General features: G+C 52.6%; 2 protein-coding genes across 3 annotated transcripts in view; both read right to left on the reverse strand.

The window, feature by feature from the left end:
* The window catches only part of TONSL (tonsoku like, DNA repair protein), a 28,841-nt gene extending 23,890 nt beyond the window's left edge, over positions 1-4,951 (reverse strand). The window contains exon 1 of one of the 2 annotated variants that reach the window (XM_044453222.1): positions 4,885-4,951. The gene's annotated coding sequence lies outside the window, so the exon portion shown is untranslated. The remainder of the gene's footprint in view (positions 1-4,884) is intronic. The other variant, XM_044453221.1, reaches the window with a different exon arrangement.
* CYHR1 (cysteine and histidine rich 1) lies at positions 830-20,462 on the reverse strand. The gene is made up of 4 exons (XM_044453223.1): positions 20,320-20,462; positions 10,833-11,071; positions 9,173-9,384; positions 830-6,171 (listed from the first exon to the last, which is right to left on the reverse strand). Exons 2-4 carry the CDS (start codon positions 11,051-11,053, stop codon positions 5,780-5,782), a joined length of 825 nt encoding a protein of 274 aa, XP_044309158.1. The 5' UTR covers positions 11,054-11,071; positions 20,320-20,462; the 3' UTR covers positions 830-5,779.
* Positions 20,463-20,469: the final 7 nt, after the last annotated feature.

Genomic DNA, 20,469 nt, shown 5'->3' on the forward strand with positions numbered 1-20,469 from the left:
GGGAACCCGCTACCAGCCCCCTCCCCCGATATGCCACATACCCAAGGCCTGCTGGCTGCCCAGGTGGTGGCAGGGGGGGCCAGGAAGGCGCTCCGTGAGCTGCATCACATCCGGCAGCCACTGCCCTTCCGGCGAAGGACTGGGCCCTGTGGCACTTGCACAGGGATTAGTTCCGGCCTAGCTGGCTTGTCACATGGCTCTTGGCAGAGGCTCGTATAAATGGTGCCGGGGTGGGGAGCCAGGCCTTTTCTGCTGTGGGTCCACTGCTGAACCTATTTTAATGAAAGGCAGAGGCACATCTAACAAATCTGCCAGCTACCTACTTTCAGGTTTAAACATCAACACACACAGATAAAATGTTCGGGGTGAGAGAAAGGGGACGTGAGAAGGAAGCAAAGAACGAGCAGCCATGGCTGTCACAGCCTTATTCCGTCCCCACATTCTGAGCCATCGCGACCCCATGGACAACCTTCCTCCAGGCCCTCCTGTCCTCCACCGTCCCTCGGGGTCCACCCAAGCCCACACCCACCGCCCCCGTGACCCCCTCCAGCCGCCTCGTCCTCTGCCGCCCCCTTCTCCGTTTGCCGCCGATCGTTCCCAGCACCAGGGTCTTGTTTTTAGCACTGCTCTAAGAAACGCCCCCCGCCACCAAACCAATGAGTTTTCCCAGAAGATGGTTCTGCGCCCGAGCTTAGTGTCTGCGCCGCCGCGGTGCGCGAAGGAGCCCCGCCAAGCCTGCCGGAGGGCCAGGGTCACTGCTCGGCTTGCGCTCGGCTGCGCTCCACAAAGAAGCTGCGCTTGGGTCAGTCACACACACACAGAGACAGCATAGTTTGGCAATATTTTTTTAAACTACGTTACATACAGAAACTTCAAACAAACGCAGACCACAACAGAACAAAAGAAATCATTCCCGACGACATTAAAACCATTCCTCATTTGAAAAGCCATTTAGGTATATGCGCAGTGCTCACGATAACGGGGAAGACGCCCTGTGGGGCAGGAGCAGCGGCTGCCGCCCTGCGGACGCACGCGCTGCTGCTGCTGCCGCCCCACGTCTCCCTGGCCAGGCTGTGGGGGTGGCGGCACAGGCAGCAGCCCCACCGGATGAGAGATCCTGGCGACTGGCACCCAGCCCCTCCCTGCTCGCTCCTCCGTCCGCTGGCGCCCAGGTCCAACGGGGAACCCCTCTCTCCACAACAACGAAAAAGTAACAGGAACACAAATAATGGAAATCAGGCCAAGTACAAAGGACATACAACCTTGCAAACAACCCATTAGCTTCTTAAAATTATTTTAAACTCTACATTCGCTAGTTAAATAAATTACCCACAGTGAATACTGCAAGGAGGTTTGTGGTCTGCCAGCCCATCAGGTCCCGGCATGAAGAAGCATGCTACAATCTTCAGGTGTCCAGCACAGGGCTGGACAGGTAAGGCTCAGCTACCGAGTAGACATCGGACAGAGTCCCGTGGTGAGGACAGGGCAGCCCATGAGAGGGAGGTGGTGCGGAGGAAGAACGAGGAGGGAAGCAGGGAAGCAACGGTGCTGGCAGTGGTGAGCCCGGCCAGCCAGCAGGTGTGCCCACGGCAGCCCCGTCACCCAGGCGGCTCCCGGCAAGAAGCAGCAAGTCCTCCTCGGCTGCTGTTGCGTGGTCGCCCCCGGGCGGTGCCTGTGCTCACCTTCCCAGGTGTCACCTGCCACTGTGTGAGCGCTCCCAGCCTTCTCTTCAGGCCTGCAGCACCAGAACTGGGCAGAGTCCTGTGGGCAACTTCACGGGGGCTTGGCCTTGAGGGTGCTAAGCACTGGCACACTCAGATCGGCCCTAAGGGTCAGCCGCGTGGGGCAGGAACAGTCCACCCCATTTGCCACTGCCGTTAGGTCTCCCACACACACTGGCCCTGGAGAGTTAGGAGTTTTCCAAGAAATTCAGTCCTGTCTCTGAGCCCGACAACAACACATGGAAGTCTTCTTCCTTTCATGCACAGAAAGAAAGGAAGTCAGACTGCAAACTGCCCCGATTCATCGCTTCCAAGCTAGTTCTTGACAAGAGACACCCTGGCTGTGCTGCGATCATCAGCCACCAAAGCTGCCTGCAAAGAAATCAAGCAGGCGGGAACTTAGGTGGCTGCAGGCTTGTTTTTGGAAGCCGAGGGCGAGATGTATCGCAGAGACATATAATCCAATGGTGTCTGGATGGGAAAACCTACACGACGTTACCTCCCTGTCTGAAAATGTGCCCACTGGCCAGGAGGCCTCAGCGTGGTGTCGGGCGTCCAGGTGCAATTGCACCGCTCTGAAAGCCGCTGCACAACACGGTCCGCGCTCAGCACCCGCCGCCAACCACGTCTCCTGCCAGATGTGCAGGAGGTTCTGGTTTAAGCCGTTCTGGTTTAAGCGCTGGTTTAAGGTTCTGGTTTAAGCGCTCTTGGACGAAGCCGTTGGGCACACTTCTGCACTGGCTCGCGCTCTTGGACGAAGCCGTTGGGCACACTTCTGCGCTGGCTCGCCAGGGCTACAGCTGCGCGCCTCCTTCGGGGTGCCCACCCACAACTACGGACTTGGCCAGGTTGCTGCCGAGCAATTCACTTTCCCAACCCTTCGCATGACCCGGCCAAAAGAAAGCCTGCACACACTGGCATCTCCATGAACGACTCTGCCCAGTCCTTAGAACCAAGTGCTTTTGAAATACTGACTGGTGTTCTCCACTAGAATCCTAAGATAAAGGGAGGAGGAGCTCCATTCTCATGCACCGTGTTTTGAAACCCAAAGAACACTCCGTATTTCCTTTGCACAGCCAAAATAGGTGCCATGAACCCCTTTTTCCATTGGTATTTTTCCAGATTCTCCAGCTTTTGGGGAAGGCTCTTAGCTGCTCATCTGTCATCTTTTCCTCCCACGTCCCCTCCTTGCTTCCATCTTCTTAATAGGGGCCTACAGGCCTGCCGGCAGCAGTGCCAGCGTCTCTTAAGCTCAAGAAACCGCCTCAGCATGAAGACAGGACCATGCAAATCGCCAGCGCCTGCTGGGCAATAAACACCTACCCTTAACCATGGCGATGGTTTTCAACGCCACGGCAGTATCCGTGGCAAGAGCCACTGCAAAACATGCTCGTGTGCACAGGCTGCACGACTGAGTGCCCAGTGGCAGGGTGGCACAGGGCTCCAGATACCTCTCTCGCAGTGGGGCATCGGCAGGACGCCTTTCCCCAAAGCAGCGCTGACTGCTTTTTCAGCTGGTACTAGGTGACTTTTCCTGCTGCCTTCCCGAGTCTGGCCACAGAAAGAGAAAGACCTGCTGGCTGGTTTCCTTCCCCTGAAGTCCTCCACTCGATCTTTTACTCAAAAGGACGGCTGACGCTGGCCGGTCTTGGGAACAGTTTCACCCCAGACCTTTCCGTTGATGCAGAAGTTGGCTCCTTCTGCAGGAGATGTTCTGCTGGTGCAATTTTCCAAGAGGACCTGCTGTTCACGCGTGGGACAGGGAGCGTGGGGTACCCTCAGGCACCCCTTTGTCACGGGCAAGGGTGGGATCTTCCCCACGCACCTCGGATGTGCTTCAGCCCAGGGACCCTATCCGGATTTCAAATACAGTGCAGCTTCCAGCCAGGTATATTCGTGCTCTAGTCCATCTCAGGCAAGGGCATGTCCTTCGCAGGCCCTTCTTGCAGGCTGCCAGTTCTCAGGAAGCGCCTCTTAGAAAAAGTCCTATGAAAGCAGCACGGAGCCGGTTTCAGAGAGACTGAGAGGTAGTTATTCAGAGCCGTTGTGATTAGAAACCTTCGGGCAGGAGGTTCTAGAAATGCACGTAGTTGGGGCACTGACTACCCTGATCCAATAATAAACCCTAATCAAGTCAGCCATCACTGATGTGCAAGGAACCAGCTGCGTGTAGGACATCCCCAGCTTTCCAACCCACAGATCCCACTGAGGGCAGAAGCTCCATCCAGAAGCTGCTGCAACCAAGTGCTACACCTGCGAAGGGGGAAGGACAGCCGTGCAAGTCATTCCTCCACAAAGCCAGGAGAGCATCCCAATGCCTGTGAAGCAGCTTGCTGACTCTCGGCTGTAATGGCATCGCAGAGAAGCACCAAGGCGTTCCTGCATGCCAGGCCTCCAGGCTGGAGCCCGAGAGTTGCTTCTGCTGCCAAGAGGCGTGTCGGGCACATCACAGGGCTGGGGGGCGGCCTGGTGGGTCGCAGCTGCACAGGACTGTCTACCCCAGGGCCACCAGACCCACACTCAGGTTTCTACAAAAGCTGTAATATGCTGACCATCTCTTGTTATAATCAGAAGACTGATGGGAAAGCCGGGGGGGGGGGGGGGGGCGTGGAAGCTGCCAGCAGAAACTTTTGCTACCTTTTAACAGCACAAGTCCCGGGGAGGAAAGCACCTGCCACAGATTTTTACACATTTTACAAAACATACCTGATCCAATTAGTCCATATAAAATGTAAGTTGCCACCAAATGTAGCTTCCTTGAAAAAAAGCGGGGCAGGAAACGTGAAGAAAAAGAAAATAATCTTGAACGCAACAGTATTAACGCATGAGCTCCTCATGATACATCTCGTCTTCATCCACCACCAACTCCCCCTACCCTACTTTAAAATACGCTTAAGAACATCAAGCAAAATATCCCTGTAGATCTCATTGAAATTTGGTGAACGGCTCCAGTATCCTCATCCATAAACTTGCTATATATTTATTTTACATACATAAAATCACATTGTAAAATTGCATAATTACTAGAAGAGCCTGTTAATTCATTTGCACAAGGGGAAAGAAAACCAAAGCACTGGGAAAATCCCCAAAACAGACTGAGTACATCACCCTGCATTCCGAGAAGTCTGCACTGATTGAGAGCTGGTTCTCTGCGAGTTCTTACCCGGTCCGTGGGATCGAGCCTGCTCTGGAGCAGGGCGGAAAGAAGAGGAGCAACAGGGCAATGCTGGGAAGTACGGAAAGGGACCTCTGGATTATGTCGCTGTGAAGGGCAATTCCAGCCACTGTGCGGGTGGTCTTAGGATCCAGACGCTGCCACTCACTTCCTACCATCCTGACTTCGTTTCAAACACTTCTATGCCCTTCCCCAACTCAGCCACAGCAGAGAGCGGGGGGGAGGGACGAACTGGACTCGCGAGTCACAAATGGGAGAGTCAGGCGCTCGGCTGCTCTTTCCTGACTTAAAGCACCTCTCCCCAGAACATGCTCCCCTTGGAATGTGGCATTTCAGCTTAGTTAGCAGCAGCCCAGCAAAATCCCCTTGCCAGGGTCCCTTTGAAGTCGTCTTGCCTGCTTGAGAATCCCCTATTTCTTTCATTCCAGTAACGAGGAGGACAGGACCCACCGCTTCCCGACAGAGCACAATGCTTGCCACCCGTGAGGCGAGGGGGACGCAAAGGACCCTGCCCCCAGGCGCCTCCACGCAACAGTGCGGCGATCACACACAACCATGACACAGATGCAGCCTTTTCACAATGTATTGAGACTGGTGGTGGCCACCCGCCCTCTTTCCGCTCTCAGGTTCCACCAGTGCCCTGCCTCAAGTCGACTCCCCAGTCCCCCATTCCTGGCAGAGATGGAGAGAGACGAGGAAGGCAACGGCCGCTCTAAGCTGTTTTCTATCACACATGCAAAATGTTCTCTTTAAAATAATCAGGTAACTGTGGAATCATAAGGGGGACGAGGCAGCCATACGAGGTAACTCTGGTTCAGTGGTGCTCTCTCCTTCTCTCTCCCTCTCTCGGTCACGCCTGCAAAAGCCAAGCTTCACTTAATGCTTACTTCTGTATCTGGAATATAAAGAGACGCAAGTTGATGTTCTTGGCTGCCAGCAATTTGTTACATTCCACAGAGTCTATGATGGGGAGCGGGACATAGTCTGTCTCGTTGTTCTCGTTGGTAAAGACAAAGTGATAGATCACGGGGTTGATCTTCACATCGTCGTACGGTCCCTTGAGCAGCAGGAATGAGCACTCCATTGGGGAGTTGATCTTGCTCTTGAGGATGAGCTGGAAGGAGAGGGTCCGCTTACAGGACAGGTTGGGGTTGCGCTCCGAGTCGTTGACCCGGGCTTTCAATACCCACGTCTGGTTCAGCACCGTGAACCTCGGCGTTTCGTAGTAGAGGCGCGTGATGAAGTCATCCGTTCGGTAAGGACGGAACTGAACCTCTGCAAGACAGCAAGAAGGGGTCGGGGGGTGGGAGAAAGGACAAAAGCCAACAATTAAACCAGAGGAGTTGCTAGCAGGAAAAAACAAAGCTCACGTTACCTGCAGCTACTGTGCGGGGCCTTCCTTGCCAGCACGTAAGGAGACAACAAGGGTGAGACTGGCCATTCAGTGCTAGTGGGGGGCAGAAGCAACGTGGCTTCTTGGAGGGAGGGGGAGTGGGGAAGAGGAGAAGAGGAGATAAAAACATCAATGCATGTCATCACGTCAACACCACTGTACAGTTTCATCATTGGTAAGCATCTGCAGAGAGAGAGAGAGAGAAGCAGCAGCGGATGCTACCGCTGCGACTGCGAGGCGCACGTCTGGCGGCCCAGTGCCTCTGCCGTGGACGCGCACGGCAGCGGCGGCAAAGGGGACCGATCCATGGACCGACACCCAGCGGCCGCCTGTGTCTGAAAGCAGGGGGGTTTCTGCCCCACATTTGTTCATCCAGAGGGTATGGCAAAGGTCACTGTCGCAGCGTCTTCGGTCTTCTTGCCTCAGGACAGCCGCACACGCCAGAACCACACGCTGCACAAAGAGCATTTCCTCAGCAGGCCCCCAACTGACATCACAGCTCTGACATTCAGATTCAACCTGCAAGGCCAGGCCCTTGAGAACAGAACATTGGAGGCCTCTTCAGGTGTCCGCTTGGGATTTCTTGGGACACTGGTGGGCCACAGAGCAGGCATATCCTCATGCAGGACGGAAGGCAGTGGCGGTCGGCTCTGGACTCATTGCAAGTGCCCATTCCAACAGAAAAAGCAAGCCAGACAAGGCAATTCGTGTAACAGCACCTTTATTTTATTGGTATTCATACAGATCTTTAGATGAGCAAGGCACAGTTATGTATCACCACAATGCAAACCAAGGAACGGGGCGTGGGGTGGATGGAAAAGAAGAGACCTTCAGGCTTTCACAAGAGTGCAGAAAATCCTGGGGTTAGATACATAAAGACAAGGAACAGTACACTGAATCGTTCGAGGCACTATCCAATTTTAGACCCAATCGCTCAGCACAGTCCAGGGTCAGTCTGTTAAAACCCTTCTCCAGCAGAGTCCACAGTGCAACGAAGTGTTTTGTTTTGTTCAAGTTTATCAAGATTGTTGGCTCAGTGTTTTAAAGTCTTTGGTGTACAAAACCCATGGAATCTCACAGCACAAACTCAGGGAGAGGGAACCTCTGTGTGCATTTGTGCATTCTTCCGTGCTTCCAGAGGAGCGCACCGCAGCAACACCTGGACAAAGGAGGCGACGGAGTTATTCAAGCCACACAATCAGCCCGACTCAGCGCTTTCGCTCCCTCGGTGTCTCTCCGGCTAGAGGCCGCCTCCTTCCTAGCGCAGAGGGAACGCTCCGCCCCTCTTCTCGCACAGGCAGAGGCTGCGCAGTGCTCAAGGACACTGGATGGGTGGACACCACCCTGGCCCCAGCCTTCCGCCTGTGCAGGCTGACCCCCACTCCACTCCACTCCACTCCACCCTGCCCTCAGCGCTGCCGCGAGGGCGCTGCCCGGCTCTTGAGCCGTGTCCGCATGGCCGTGGGGTCTGGCACCGTCCGCATGTCCGACTGGACTCCTTGCCACCCCACTTCCAGCTGCTTTACGGGGTGCCCACGGGGAGCCATGAACTTCTCGGCGGGGGGCAGCTGGTAGCCGCGGTTCGCAATCGGAGTTTGCCAGGACTCCGCTTGGCTGTGGCTTTTAGCTTTAAGCACCTTCTCTAACTTGGCTAAGACAAACTCAATCATCGTTTCAGGGTGCGGCAGAGGCTGGATCGAGGCGGCGGCTTCACCACCCTTTTACGGCAGCAGACAGCAGATTAAATCCAAGCAGATTCTCTCTGTAGGAAAGGCGGACATTTACAGGAAAAGAAAGGGAATTCAGCAGCTACTCTCCTCCCACCTTCAAGAAATCCCACAGCAGTTTACAGAGCAGCTTCCACACATTCCATTCTGCAGAGCATGTTTGGGAGCCCGTTCCAGGGTCCAGTCTAGCGAAGTCAGAGGCTTACCTGCGAAAGCAACTTAGCTCCATCAGCTTATATGGCCGTTTGTTCCTATTACACCTCAGTATCTTTATGGTTCCCACACTTAGGAAAAGCGCACACAGGCACACGCACACGCACGCACACACTGGCTTTGTGCACTAGATCCGGAAAACCAGGAAAATGTTCCGCATTGGAAAATATGGGTTTTTCAAGCTCCTGGGGGTTCCGAGAACCCTCCCCCAATAAAACTTTCTGAACATGTATAGCGACCACATGACCAACCAACCCACTGAAAAGAAAGCGAGACCCCTCCTAAAAATGCCGTGATAGTTCATCCCCAAAGAAAGGGCTTTTCTGTACAGCTGTAAGGAACAAGTGCTGCTGCTGCTGCCACACCAGAATCCCAAGGTGGAGAGGACCCAAGGCTGGCAGGCGCACACGCACGCACGCTGACACGCCCGGCAGCCATTGCGATGCTAAGCCTCCGGCGCTGCCTGTCGGCCCACCAAGTCCAACTAGCACACCTTACCTCCAGCTAGGCAGGGTCCGGCTTCCACACGGCCTCAGGGCTGCTCGGCGGACTAATCACCCAGAGGGAGAATGCCAAAGAACCCACCAGACTCTGACCAGGCCGCCCAGGTGCCGGAAGCCGTGTGTGGGCCCTGCACCCCCCGCCCCCCGCCCCGCCTCTCCCCCACCCTCCGTGTGAGCAATAGCACTGCAGAGACGGACAAGGACACGCGCACACGCACGGAGGGGACCCTTAGCCCTGCGCTCTGGAGCAGACATTTGGCGCGGCAGCCCCCGTCCCGCTCTTCCGAGCAGGAGGCACCGCTGCTGCACGTTGCATAAGCGAAACGAGCACGAGGAGGCAACTGGCACCGACGGTCAACGGGTAAGGCACGGCACAAAACGCTCGGCGTCAGTCACGGCACGGTTCTACCCTGGCAGGCAAGCCACAGCCCGAGAATTACCTGTATAGCCAATCTTTTCAAAGCTGAGTAAGCCAAAGATGCTGTTGTAAAGCTGCATCTCCTTTTTGTGTGTTTGGTCCATTTCATCCAGGATCTCCATCAGCTCGTTCCCGGTCTTTGTCGGGTGTGTGCACTCTGCCTCATGCACAGTGAGCTCATGGTAAGGACCTTGCCACGGGCACCCAATCCGCTTGTACTTGCACCGAGACACCCTGCAATTTAAAACGAGGACAGATGAACAGCGGCCAAAACAGGGTGCCAGGGAGACAGCAAAAGGACAATAACGCAACTCTGAGCATGGCACACGAAAGGCAGACCCCAAATTCAGGGCTCCAAAGACTGTCCCCTACCAAGCAGTGCCATGGTGACCACGTTCTCAGGACAGACCTTGGAACAGCCCCACAGCGCCCGTGCCAGGACGGGCCTTGTCAGGATTATGCAACAAAGGTGTGCACTGCAGAACATCGAGTTGGTTTACCCACTGAAGTTGTCTGTAGCCTCGCCACACCCGCCCCTCCCGTCCGCAGTACTCCGCACCCAAATTTATTAGGAACATTTCTGCAGAAAGAAACTTAAACAAGACATTTTGAAGACACAGGCAACCCCTAGAAAACCAGATCAGTTCAGCTTCCATGCTACTTCACAGACGTATGGAATGGAGTCCTGTGGGGGGTCAAAAAGCATCAGCTTTCCTGCACTATGCACTGTAAACTGTTCAAGTATTCCCCAAAGAACAGAATATCTCATAGGCTATACCAGAAGCAAATCATGGAACAGATTGTCTCAGAAACTGTTTCTGTGGAACGGATATGGGGTCTTCCTAGTTGTAGCAGGAATAATAGTTGGAATAACAGTCATTACTATTTATACTGAACAAAATTGACATTCTACTGTAGATCGCTATCCTGAGCTTGCTATCAATAGGATGATCTCCATGATCTAATATAAAATATCCATACACAATCTATGTACTGCTCATGGTTTCATCAACTTATTACATCCTGTAGTCACATTTTAACAAAAAAACCCCACAAGCTGAAAAGCCCGCTGCCCACAGGGCCTTCTCCTTGTGAAATGCTCTCACCCCTTGAGTGTTCAGTGCATCTTACCAACCGTCAGGCTTGATGCTGCAGCCCCAACTTTGACATCACTACAAATGTAGGACAGAATCTCCACCCAAAATATCCTCCATGTGCCAAATGGGACCTACCGTCAGACATGATAATGCTGGCAGTTTTATGTTCCTGGCAACAATCCGCTTGCCCAATAGTCTCAAGCACGAAATGTGCGGGGTTCCTTTCCCTGAGGCAGACAATGACTTTTCATGCCCCAAATTCCTCCCCCTGCACGCACAAGCCATCTGCATGCCGCCCATGCACAGCACGTGGACACAGATTCCTTTCCAAAGCCTCGCATGACTCCACACTTAGTTACACTGAACCTCCTCCCCACGATTCCCCCGTGGCAGCCTGACGAAGACTCCCCACTGAAAGAACCTACGGAAAGCGTCCCAAGCTCGGCCCCACAGACAACGCGATGTGGCTCCACATTTTCTATGCACGCCACGCCATGAGCCACTCTGTTCTCACTGTGATAAGTTACATGGATTGCGTCGGGTTCATCTGTGGCACATTGGGGAATGGCGAGCAAGGCCGCTTACCTGTCCTGGCATTCTTCTTTCTGGTGTCTCTCCAGAAGAGAGCGAGGAAACTGCCGCATGCAGAAGCCACATTCCGACGGCAGCTCGCTCACCGCTTTCTCGACGGCGAGATTTCGGCAGCATAGGCTCTTGCTGATCTCACAGCGGCAGTTGGGACATGTGGCCTGTTCCTCCTTCAGCCGCGCATCTGCCAGCAGGTGGATGAAACACCCAGCGCACATCAAGTGCCCGTTTGTACACTGTGGCAAAAGGGAAATCGGAACTTCAGAGGCCTTCTAGAAAGAGTACAGCAAGAGATCCGCACCGCTCCGGCATTAGGCACGGACCCCGGTTAGCCTATTTTATTGGCATTTCGAACCATTCTTCCTTGCAATGAGGTTTCCCATCATGGCAAGTGTCAGGTCTTTAAACTTCGCAAGCGCATTTGCTCCATTAAGCACCTTGCTGCACTCATGAGCAAAACTCCAAAAGAAGATGGTATCTTTAACTAGAAAGACACAAACAACTCGGAAAACAATCCTCTTCCCCGTAACCCACATCCAGCGAGCTTGTTTCAGAACCTGCCAGTCTTTAAGCTCAGGGACATCAGTGCCTAAACTGTGCAAAAGCAAATGCCTGAGCAGCTCTCCTTTCCCACTCTGAAGTACAAAGGTTTGTTCTCAGGCTGTCTCAGGACCGGAAGGGCGCAAAGCAGTTTTGTGAGCAGTGCATGTGGGGAGAAACATGATGGAGCCCTGTCCTGAAATAACTATTCTATCAAACTGACTGGGCAGCTTCAAACTAGGAAAGCCCGTTGCCCAAAAGCAGCACACATTCTTCAAGCTATTGAGTCTCAGCAGGCCATAGTTTAATTAAGATCGCTGAGCTGGAAAGCACAGGAGCCACCTAGCCAAGTGCAACCTATCCCTAAAAGAGATGCCTCCTCCTTCATTCTTCTGCAATCTCTGCTCCACTTAAAACTCCAATTAAGAATGTCCCCCACTCATTCACGGACTCAGATAACGACCATGCTCAAAGAACACAACACACATAGATCACATCGCCCTTTAGCAGCAGTCCAAAGCACAGCTCTCTGGAGGAGCCCATCTGAATGTAGCAGGAGTTCCCTCTGAGTAAACATGCATAAAATTGTGCTGTGAAAAAGCTATCCTCAGGCTAGGATTGTCCTAGAAAAAATAATTCTTGTTCATTACATAAATGCTTAGCAAATACCAATCCGAGCCAAACTTGTTTGGACATACTGATTAAAAACTAGCTTTTTGAAACTGGAAGGAAGATTTGTGGCCTACTCTGTTGGTTCAAGACTTACAGTTCAGGTGTAAATATAATACTGGATTTGGTTTGCACGTTCCCTTTCCACCAAGAGAAATGACACTCAAGGCAGAAAGGGCCACTGTTACTCAGTGCAGTGTAGACTGACATTAATTACAGGATTCAGGGGTCTTCCCACCACCACTAACAAGTTAAAGAGATTTTGGATCAAAGACAGACAGACACAATCAGGATTTTACTAGATCAATATTGAAGCAAATTACCAAGTCAATAATTAAGCTGTCATGAAGTCTGAAATAGCAGCCAGAAAGCATTTCCCCAGTTATTAGCATGCATTAGATGTGGGAGGAAGAAAAATCGATTGCCACCTCCCCTTCTACTGTAAAATTACCACATGGCACACTTGAATACTGCTCAAGTGTACACGCCCCCCACCGCTGCATGTACATCTCCCTGCCCGTCCAGTGCAACACCAGAAGAGAAGGAGAAGAGGAGGATTGCATGACATACGGTGCTCGAGAAACAAAGAGAGGACTATGGCCACAGCAGCCGAACCGGGCACAGCACAGGGCCTGCCCATTTGTCCGCCTCGCAAGTCTCCATGTGTGGGGGCAGGGAACACGGACAGTTTGGAAAACAAGAGGGTGTTTTTCCTGTTTACTCCAACTCAAAATACTACATGGCACTTCATGCCACTAATTGCAGAGAAAAACAGGGCAATTATACTTTAGTATAAACACGGAAAGTGGTTCTTGCCCAGAGCAGCCCAAGGAGCTGAGAGTCAGGGGGAAATGGAAGCTCAGATTCTAAATCCAGAGCTTCCCTCAAAGGTTCATTGTTAAGGACAGCTGACACCTGTGCAGCGATACCTGAGGTATGTCAAACCTTCACAGTGTCATTAAAAGAACAAAGAAGAGCAAGTATAACTGAGCGCTGCATGTTCTCATTTTCCTGTGTCCTCTCCCTTCTTTCTGAGACAGTTCAAGCCATTTTAGCAGCGATCTTATGGTTTCTTTCTCCGAAACACTTTTGTGCCAGTAAGCGAAGCAGCTCTTGGCAAGCACAGATCCCTGGCTTAGGCAGAAATTAAAACTAGAGTAAGTTTGGCCATACCAGCACGCTGCGCGCCTCCTGGTCAGCATCACTGCTCACTCCAAGTGATCCTGTTTGTATGGCAACAATCCACTTGCTCACACAAGAGCTGGCTGACACACCTGAAGTGGGAAAGGCAGGCATCCTGGCGGCACCCCCCCAACTGGGCTTCTCTAGATCGGGTCGGCTGGAGTTGGCTCTCCATGCTCCATGACTCCAGAGCAGCATCTTGAACTGCACCTGCTGGGAACAGGTGGCACCACCTGCCTCCTGCCAAAACCCTCCGGTCGCTACAGCCACCCCGCTAACGCCCCATGGCTCCTTGGCGCCTAACGCACATACCACCAGATGCCCTGCTTCCAAGCTGGATGATCGCTCGTGTTCCCAAGATCGAATTATCACATACTCCATCACCACAAAATCATGACCCCAAATGCATGGTTCATTTGGGGTTTTCTACTGGTTATTCCTGGTACTAGTTTACAGCTATGCAAGGTTTGCTGCGTTGCCTAGCTGTACATTAGTACTAGGAATGTCACCATCTGGATAGCCTATCAGCAAGGCCAGCAGTGGAACGAAGTGGCCCAGTAGTTACAGTGTGGGGCTGGGACACAGGAGATCTGGGTGATGTCAAGCCAGTTCACAGAGTTGTTGTTTGAGGGTAAAATACAGAGGAGGCGAATCTTGCAAGCTGTGTTGAGGGTCTTACAAGAGGAATACAGGTAGGGGTTTAATCTAATATAATAACAAGGCAAGGCCAGAGGTACACCAGAATGATTCAAGTGTTCTCAAATCATTTGTAAATGATTTGGAATACAGAGCGAGTCGCAAAGCGGCCAAGTTTGCCAACAATGATTAGAACAAAAAGGACCCGTGAGGATCTCCAGAGGGTTCTCTCCAAACTGGGAGCATTCAGGTGACCCTCTGCCCAGCAACCCCAGTGACTGGCCAAGAAAAGGATGCCGGGGTTCTGGTGGGCAGCTTGATGGAAGAGTCAACCCACTGTGCAGCCGCTGTGCAAAAAAGCAAATTTCATCTTGGGCAGTTTGCTTTTGGGGAAAGAACTGAAAACAAAAGCCCCAGGACCAAGCTCTCCTTGTGCGGCCGCACCTGTTGTCACCCCAGGGCTGCCCGGAGGAAGGTTTAGCACAAACAAAAGGAAGCACTTCTTCAGAGAGCACAGAGTTAAATTAGGGGGTTCACTGCCACAAGGTGCAGTGGTCTCAAATCTGCATGGCTTTAAAAGAATTGATGGGGGGAAAGACTTCCAGTGGCTACTCCCTCCAGCAAGAGGGGGGCAGCCCACGGTTGCCGGGAAAATAGGATGGGGAGGGTGCTGTACTCACATCCTGAGGGCAAAGCCGCTACCTTTATCAACCTTCCCCAACTCGGTACCCTACAAATGCGCTGAACGGCAGCTCCCTTACTTCCCAACCAGCATGGCCAGAAAATGGGGTGACTGAAACTTCAGATAGAGAATAAAGCAGCTTTCTTATCAAACAAGGCACTTTACTCTCTGAATCAGGGCAAGAGGCAAAAGTCACCCGCTCTGGTCAACCCAAGAGCAATCGTAAGACGTGGAAATGAGTTTGGTCCTATGAATAATATGCTATTAGGCCATTACTTAGAGAGCCATCAGCCACCACACCCCAATTGCAAAAAGACCGGCACCCAAGGGAATCGAGCCGCCTGCACCAAGGGCTCGCAGTGCGCCCGGGCGCTGCCTGGTCAGCAGGGCCAGTCACACACGCACAAGGACACCCCGTGACCCAGCTGCGTCCATCAGGCACCTGCCTCACCACTGCTGAGGCGAGAGCCACAGGTAGGCCGGGCAGCTCCGAAATACCGAGGGCCGAGCCTCATGCAGAGCACATGGCAGCTCAACAGGCGGGGTCACCGGAGCGAGCATCGCAGCAGAGCCAGGGCATCCCCAGCATCAGAGCAACGGACACAAAAGGCAAGTTGGCGGCGACATATTTCCCCAGAGAAGCCAGGAAGGAGCATCAGGTTTAAATGGGGCGCAGTACAGAAATGACATAATAAACTTAGAAGACATACTTCAGAGTAAATTCTTAGGAAGCTCCTGAGCCTCGCAAGATGACCGGCCAACAGGAAAGAGTCCTGCATAATCTAACGAGGGACCTCTCCCACCAGTCCCCTTCCCCAGCTAAGGAAAAGGAGATGAATTATTTCACACCACCAAGCTTCTGCCACCTCCAAAGCTGTGTGGTTTGAGGTTTTTTTAAGCCTTTCTCATAAGGTACTCGGCAGAAGCCGTCACCAAAGCCTTTTTTCTGTTTCAGATCCCTGCGCAGGCACAAGCGATGCACCTGTTCGCACCAGTCAAGTTCTCTGGTATGCACAGCAGATTTTAAGGATTCTCAGGTGATCACAAGATTTGTGGCTCACTGCTTGTGTAAGATGGCAGGTGAGTTCAAATTCTTGTTCAGCCAGATCGTGGGACAAGTAAGTCACTCGAGCCTCAGTTCTGTTGCCTACACCTTAATTAAATTAGCTGTAAAAATAAGATGGCACATCGCAAGTACCATCTTATACACACAGTGAGTATTAAACATATTTATAACTCCCAAGCGTGGGAAGGACGGTCTTCCCTGAACATTCAGCATTCAAGGTTACCAGTCAACAATGCACCCTGTAATTAGCCTGTTTACACTCCCAAGATGCACTGCTTCAGAGTAACTTGCTCTAAACTCAGTTGCACAACCAGCTAGAGAAGGAAGTAGCTACACAATGCAATCTTCTCTTCAAACTTTTGAGGGCCTCTTCCTGACAGAATGCCCTCCAAATGTTTTGGATAACAGCTTCCAACATTCCTGATAATTAACTAGGGGAGCTGAAGTCAAAGGCACCTGGAGGACACCAGGATGAGGAAGAGCATCTCAGGGCTTTGATCATCAGGTCAGGATACATTGCAAGGTCTCGGCTTCCTGCAATATATGCAAGAGTGTTGCCACCAGAAAAACAGGTGGTCAGTGGAACGCAAGTGCACCTGGAAACGTATGTTTGGACTAAAGGCTGGCCCTGGGGCTGAAGTACCCAAAGACTACCGCTCTAGGGTAAGCCCAGGCACAAGAGATCTCTCGTTATTGACAATGTGCTGCACTCTGCCCTAGCATTCCCTCCTTGAGAGTTACTATGTCAGCTGCTCATTGGTTTACCAGGAGGATTCTCCTTGGTACAATTATAGACAAGGCTGTGATCGGTGACCTTCAGACAAGATCACTCAAAGCCCAGAACATTCAGGGCCGAGCAGAGGAAGAATGCCGCCTCCACGCCGCCAGCTGGGAGTAAGATGACCAACCCGCCCAGCCTGATGAGCGCACAGGGGTCCGTCTTGTGGGAGCCTTTCAGGTCACAAAAGGGTTGCCGGTCGTGTCATAACCAGCTTACCCATGCAGAAAAAGCCTGCCAACCAAGCAGACACCCCAAGGGTACCGGCTAAGGCCTTCAGCTGCAGCTAAAAACAAGCGTGAGGCACCCTCCCGCCCCAGCATTAGACTCGCCAGTTACCTGCCGCTACTGGCAACCAGCTCTTAGGAGTGAGAATGCAGTGTGCATATATTGGGCTTAAGCCTGCTCACCAAAGAACTCCAGAACAAAACACCTTGATAAAAAGCTGCAGAACAGCTCGGAAATTCTGTTCTCATAATCGTTAGCTTGCAAAACGAGCATTTCCCAAAGCCAACAATACGAGGAGGAGCAGGTACCTCCATTATTTATCTATGGTACTTTCTGCAAGTTTCCACAGAAATCACAAGCTGTCGAGACACATATTAACCAGCATGTGTTTCCCTTTCTCTTCTGCCTGGACATAGAAGATACCTTCCTTTCCATGGCTGCTTAGAACTTGGAAAAAACGGTTGTCATAGGAACATAGGAAGCTTCCATTGTTCCATCCAACTCAGTATTGTTTACACTGACTGACAGCTGCTCCCCAGATTTTCAAACAGGCCCCTGCTCCACCCCCTCAATCTCAGCAATATGGTTAGGACCTAAGAAACATTAAAACAGTTTATTTCTATGCTGCCCAATAACCAAAACTCGCTGGCTGGGTTCCAGCAGTTTCAACTACTTTTGCAGATGCAAAGCGCCTGCTCCGGGTGGCTCCGGACAGACGGGTGGCCTGACTGGAGTCCACCTGGAGAAGAACCTTCCGCGGGCAGGTCCCATTTCCATGGAACGCCCTGCCCTGCCTCTGGAGGTCAGGCAGGCACCAACACTGTGTGGTCCCTGGCACGTCCTGAAAACATCCTTCTTTTAGGAGTAAAATAAAACCACTGTTTTAAATATATACACAGACATTCTGATATATTTCAATCTTTATCATCTACCACTCTGGAATCTGTTTAGATGTGGAACACTATATAAAATTTGTAAATACGTATTTTCAAAAATTAAGTCTTGTCACTTGCCTGTATAATGAAAGAGAACTACAGGTAAGCAATAAGCAAGACAGGAGTGGTGAGAGACAGAGAATCCAAATGGTTGCCCATGGAAGGGCCAGCCTTCGCGGCCTCTGGCCATAACTGTCTTGATAAGCAACAGAGAAGGAATGACCAGCAACGGCTTGAAGGTCAACCCAGTTTAGGGAAAAGCAGAACCCAGGATTCAATATCAAGACCAACACCTTGAATTAGGCTGGAAGCGAATGAGCAATGGGGGGGGCGGGTTGAGGCTGAACACACACACATCTCTCAACACCAACTTCAGACAGAGCAGAGCTTCCAAGACCTGCTGTATTGGCACAAGAGGATTCCATTCTTAGTGCTGGCTCAGTTTAGCTGCATGCCTGCTGCTCACAGAAGTCCTACCAAGAACCCCCTCTTCACTGGGACCCCGAGTCCCTTTTCGCAGTAGGAATACTAGCTCCTCTCCTGCTGGGCCAGGCATGAAGGGAAACATCTGCCCGGCCTTTTAGCAAGGAATCATGGCGACGATGCAGAGAACACGATGCTAATGTTCTGATGGCACAGCCACCAAAGTGTAACATCGCCAAGGCAATGACCTTTGCATTTGGGGACTTAAGCGAGGCAAGTCACATGCTGCGGTCACATGTTCAGCGCTTTTGGTTCACACTCAGCTTCTTTTAGTTAAAGTCTCTGTCCTGCAAACATTCAAGGGTTGAAGGCAGGGAGCAGAAGAGACTGCTTCCCTGCAGCTGAAACAACCCTCAGTGAAGCCCGGACAGACAAGTTTGCTTGGTTGTTGGCTTTTCTGTTTGCCCAGAGCGTTCCCTGTGGTTTCTTTGCCCCAAAATGCTCATAGGAATTCAATGGAGCACAGAGACAGAAAAAAGCTACTACTCTCTCTGCTCATGCAGGGACAGAACACAGGACCAAAGCAAGGGCTGGAATTTGTCTGGTTGATTTTAGTATGACCCACCCACAGCTTCAGCTACTACATGGTATAAAACTGTAACAAATAACGCACAGCAGCCAAGGATGGCACCTTTATGTATTTGTGAGGCGGGATGAACTAGTCCACATTCTTTCTGGTCTCACTAGGAAAAAAATCATTGGGCTGGAAGATCCTTGAAAGCAGGAGAGAAACAGGAGCGAGAACCATCTGTTATGTGGGAAAATTCTAAATAGATCTATAGCCCTGTGGGAAAGACAGGCAGATGTTTCTCTCCGATATTTAAGAGGGAGAATAATGTAAGATGCAGTAATTAACCCATAGGATAGAGGCGGCTCTCTAAACGCCTTCCGACCCTCCCATAGAGCCACATTCTCCTGTAACTACCATGTTCTTCCAAATAGTCACACACACGTACAGTGCATAAAAAGATACCGAACAAACTGGTTCTCATGGGCAATCATGCAAATTGCCCATCATCATAAGGAAATACAGCCAGTGGGACTGTGGAGCGAGGAGCCAGCAAATACCCTGGGTGGTCCTCCCAGCAAACCAACAGAGGGGATACGCACGGTGGTTCTGGACCCGGCAAGTTTAATCACATGCAGCAGTGTCATGCAATAGCTCACTTCTGGTTTACTATTTACATCCCGCTCTGCCTTCAACAATATCAGAGCCAGTAGAATATTAACCCAAGGAAAAAAGCTTAGAAGCACACCATGTAACTCAGAGCCCAGCCTCTGGAGCCTGAGCAGGGCAAGTTATACCAGGGGGTTGAAACTGGACAGCAAAATCTGTTGGCCACAAGGTCTGGCACCGGGATAATCAGTAGGCTATGAGGTGGGGCAGAGAGAAAGAGGTCAAGACCCTGGCTCGGTGCTCAAAAACAGAGATCCCAGTCTAAGCCAGGCAGAAGGTGACTGCCTGGCAGAAAACTGCTTTCATTCTCCAGCTTAGCCTGTGCAAGTTCCATAAGAAGGGGAGCAGTGGATACAGGCAGCCTGCGCAGGGCATACAGTGCCCACACACACTGCTGGCAGATGTATACTCTGTGCAAGGGGGAAGCAAGACTACAACAAGGGCTGCACTCATGCCCTTCCCAGCCACATTCGCTGGCTCGAAGGTGCTCTTCCCCATCAATCTGTACTTCCCACCCCCTTCCGGGCTGGGCCACCCACCACCTTGCGCGGAACAGCAGAAAGCACCTGAGCTACAGCACTGCTCAACAACGGCCATTAGTTTGTAACAGTGAAGCGAAGGGCAGCTAGCCCACCTGAGGTCACCCCTTGAAGGGTGGGTTGGGCTTTTATTTCCGGTTTCTCCTAATATCTTGACTGCCCCTAACCTGCCCCCTACTTCTGCCAGGGAGGGCCAGCGAGGGTGCGATGCAAGAGCAGCAGCTGTGGGGGGCCCGCCGTCCTCAGGGGCCCGCCACTCCTTCCGACTCCCCCACGAGCATTCCCGAGCGGCCAGCACGGCTCCCCGGCGTGCACACGCCACCAGGCCCCCCGCATGCCTACTCGGGAGTAAGCGCCGCGCGTCAGCGGGCTCGACGCCAGGGCAGGCGTGCCCGGGGCGCGCTGTCGCGCCCAAGGGCGAAGCGCGGCGCGGCCCCGGCAGTGCGGCCCGTCCCGGGCGAGCGAGACCGGCGATCCCGGCATCCCTTGCGAGCGCGGGGGGCGCCGACGGTCGGCGGGGCCGCCTCGCCGTGCGGGGGGCCGGGGGCGGGGGGCCGGGGGTCGCGCACCTGGTAAACGGAGGCCTTGGGCAGGTCGAGGCACACCGTGCAGCACAGCACCGAGTAGAGCCGCTCCTCCAGCTTGACGCCGCCGCCCTCGGCCCCGCCCGGCAGCTTCAGTCGCTTCTTGGGTGGCGCGTCGGAGTCTCAGTCGCCGCT

Source organism: Varanus komodoensis, unplaced genomic scaffold (assembly GCF_004798865.1).
Source record: "Varanus komodoensis strain SLA01 unplaced genomic scaffold, ASM479886v1 scaffold78, whole genome shotgun sequence".
Classification (NCBI taxonomy): domain Eukaryota; kingdom Metazoa; phylum Chordata; class Lepidosauria; order Squamata; family Varanidae; genus Varanus; species Varanus komodoensis.

What these genes read in the sequence shown, in the direction of transcription:
- CYHR1 (XM_044453223.1), bottom strand. Translation starts at nt 11,053, where the DNA reads ATGTGCGCTGGGTGTTTCATCCACCTGCTGGCAGATGCGCGGCTGAAG. An exon ending in AAAGAAGAATGCCAGGACAG is followed by an intron (nt 9,385 to 10,832) that starts GTAAGCGGCCTT and finishes TTTAAATTGCAG; the next exon opens with GGTGTCTCGGTGCAAGTACA. An exon ending in TGAAAAGATTGGCTATACAG is followed by an intron (nt 6,172 to 9,172) that starts GTAATTCTCGGG and finishes GCTGTCTTGCAG; the next exon opens with AGGTTCAGTTCCGTCCTTAC.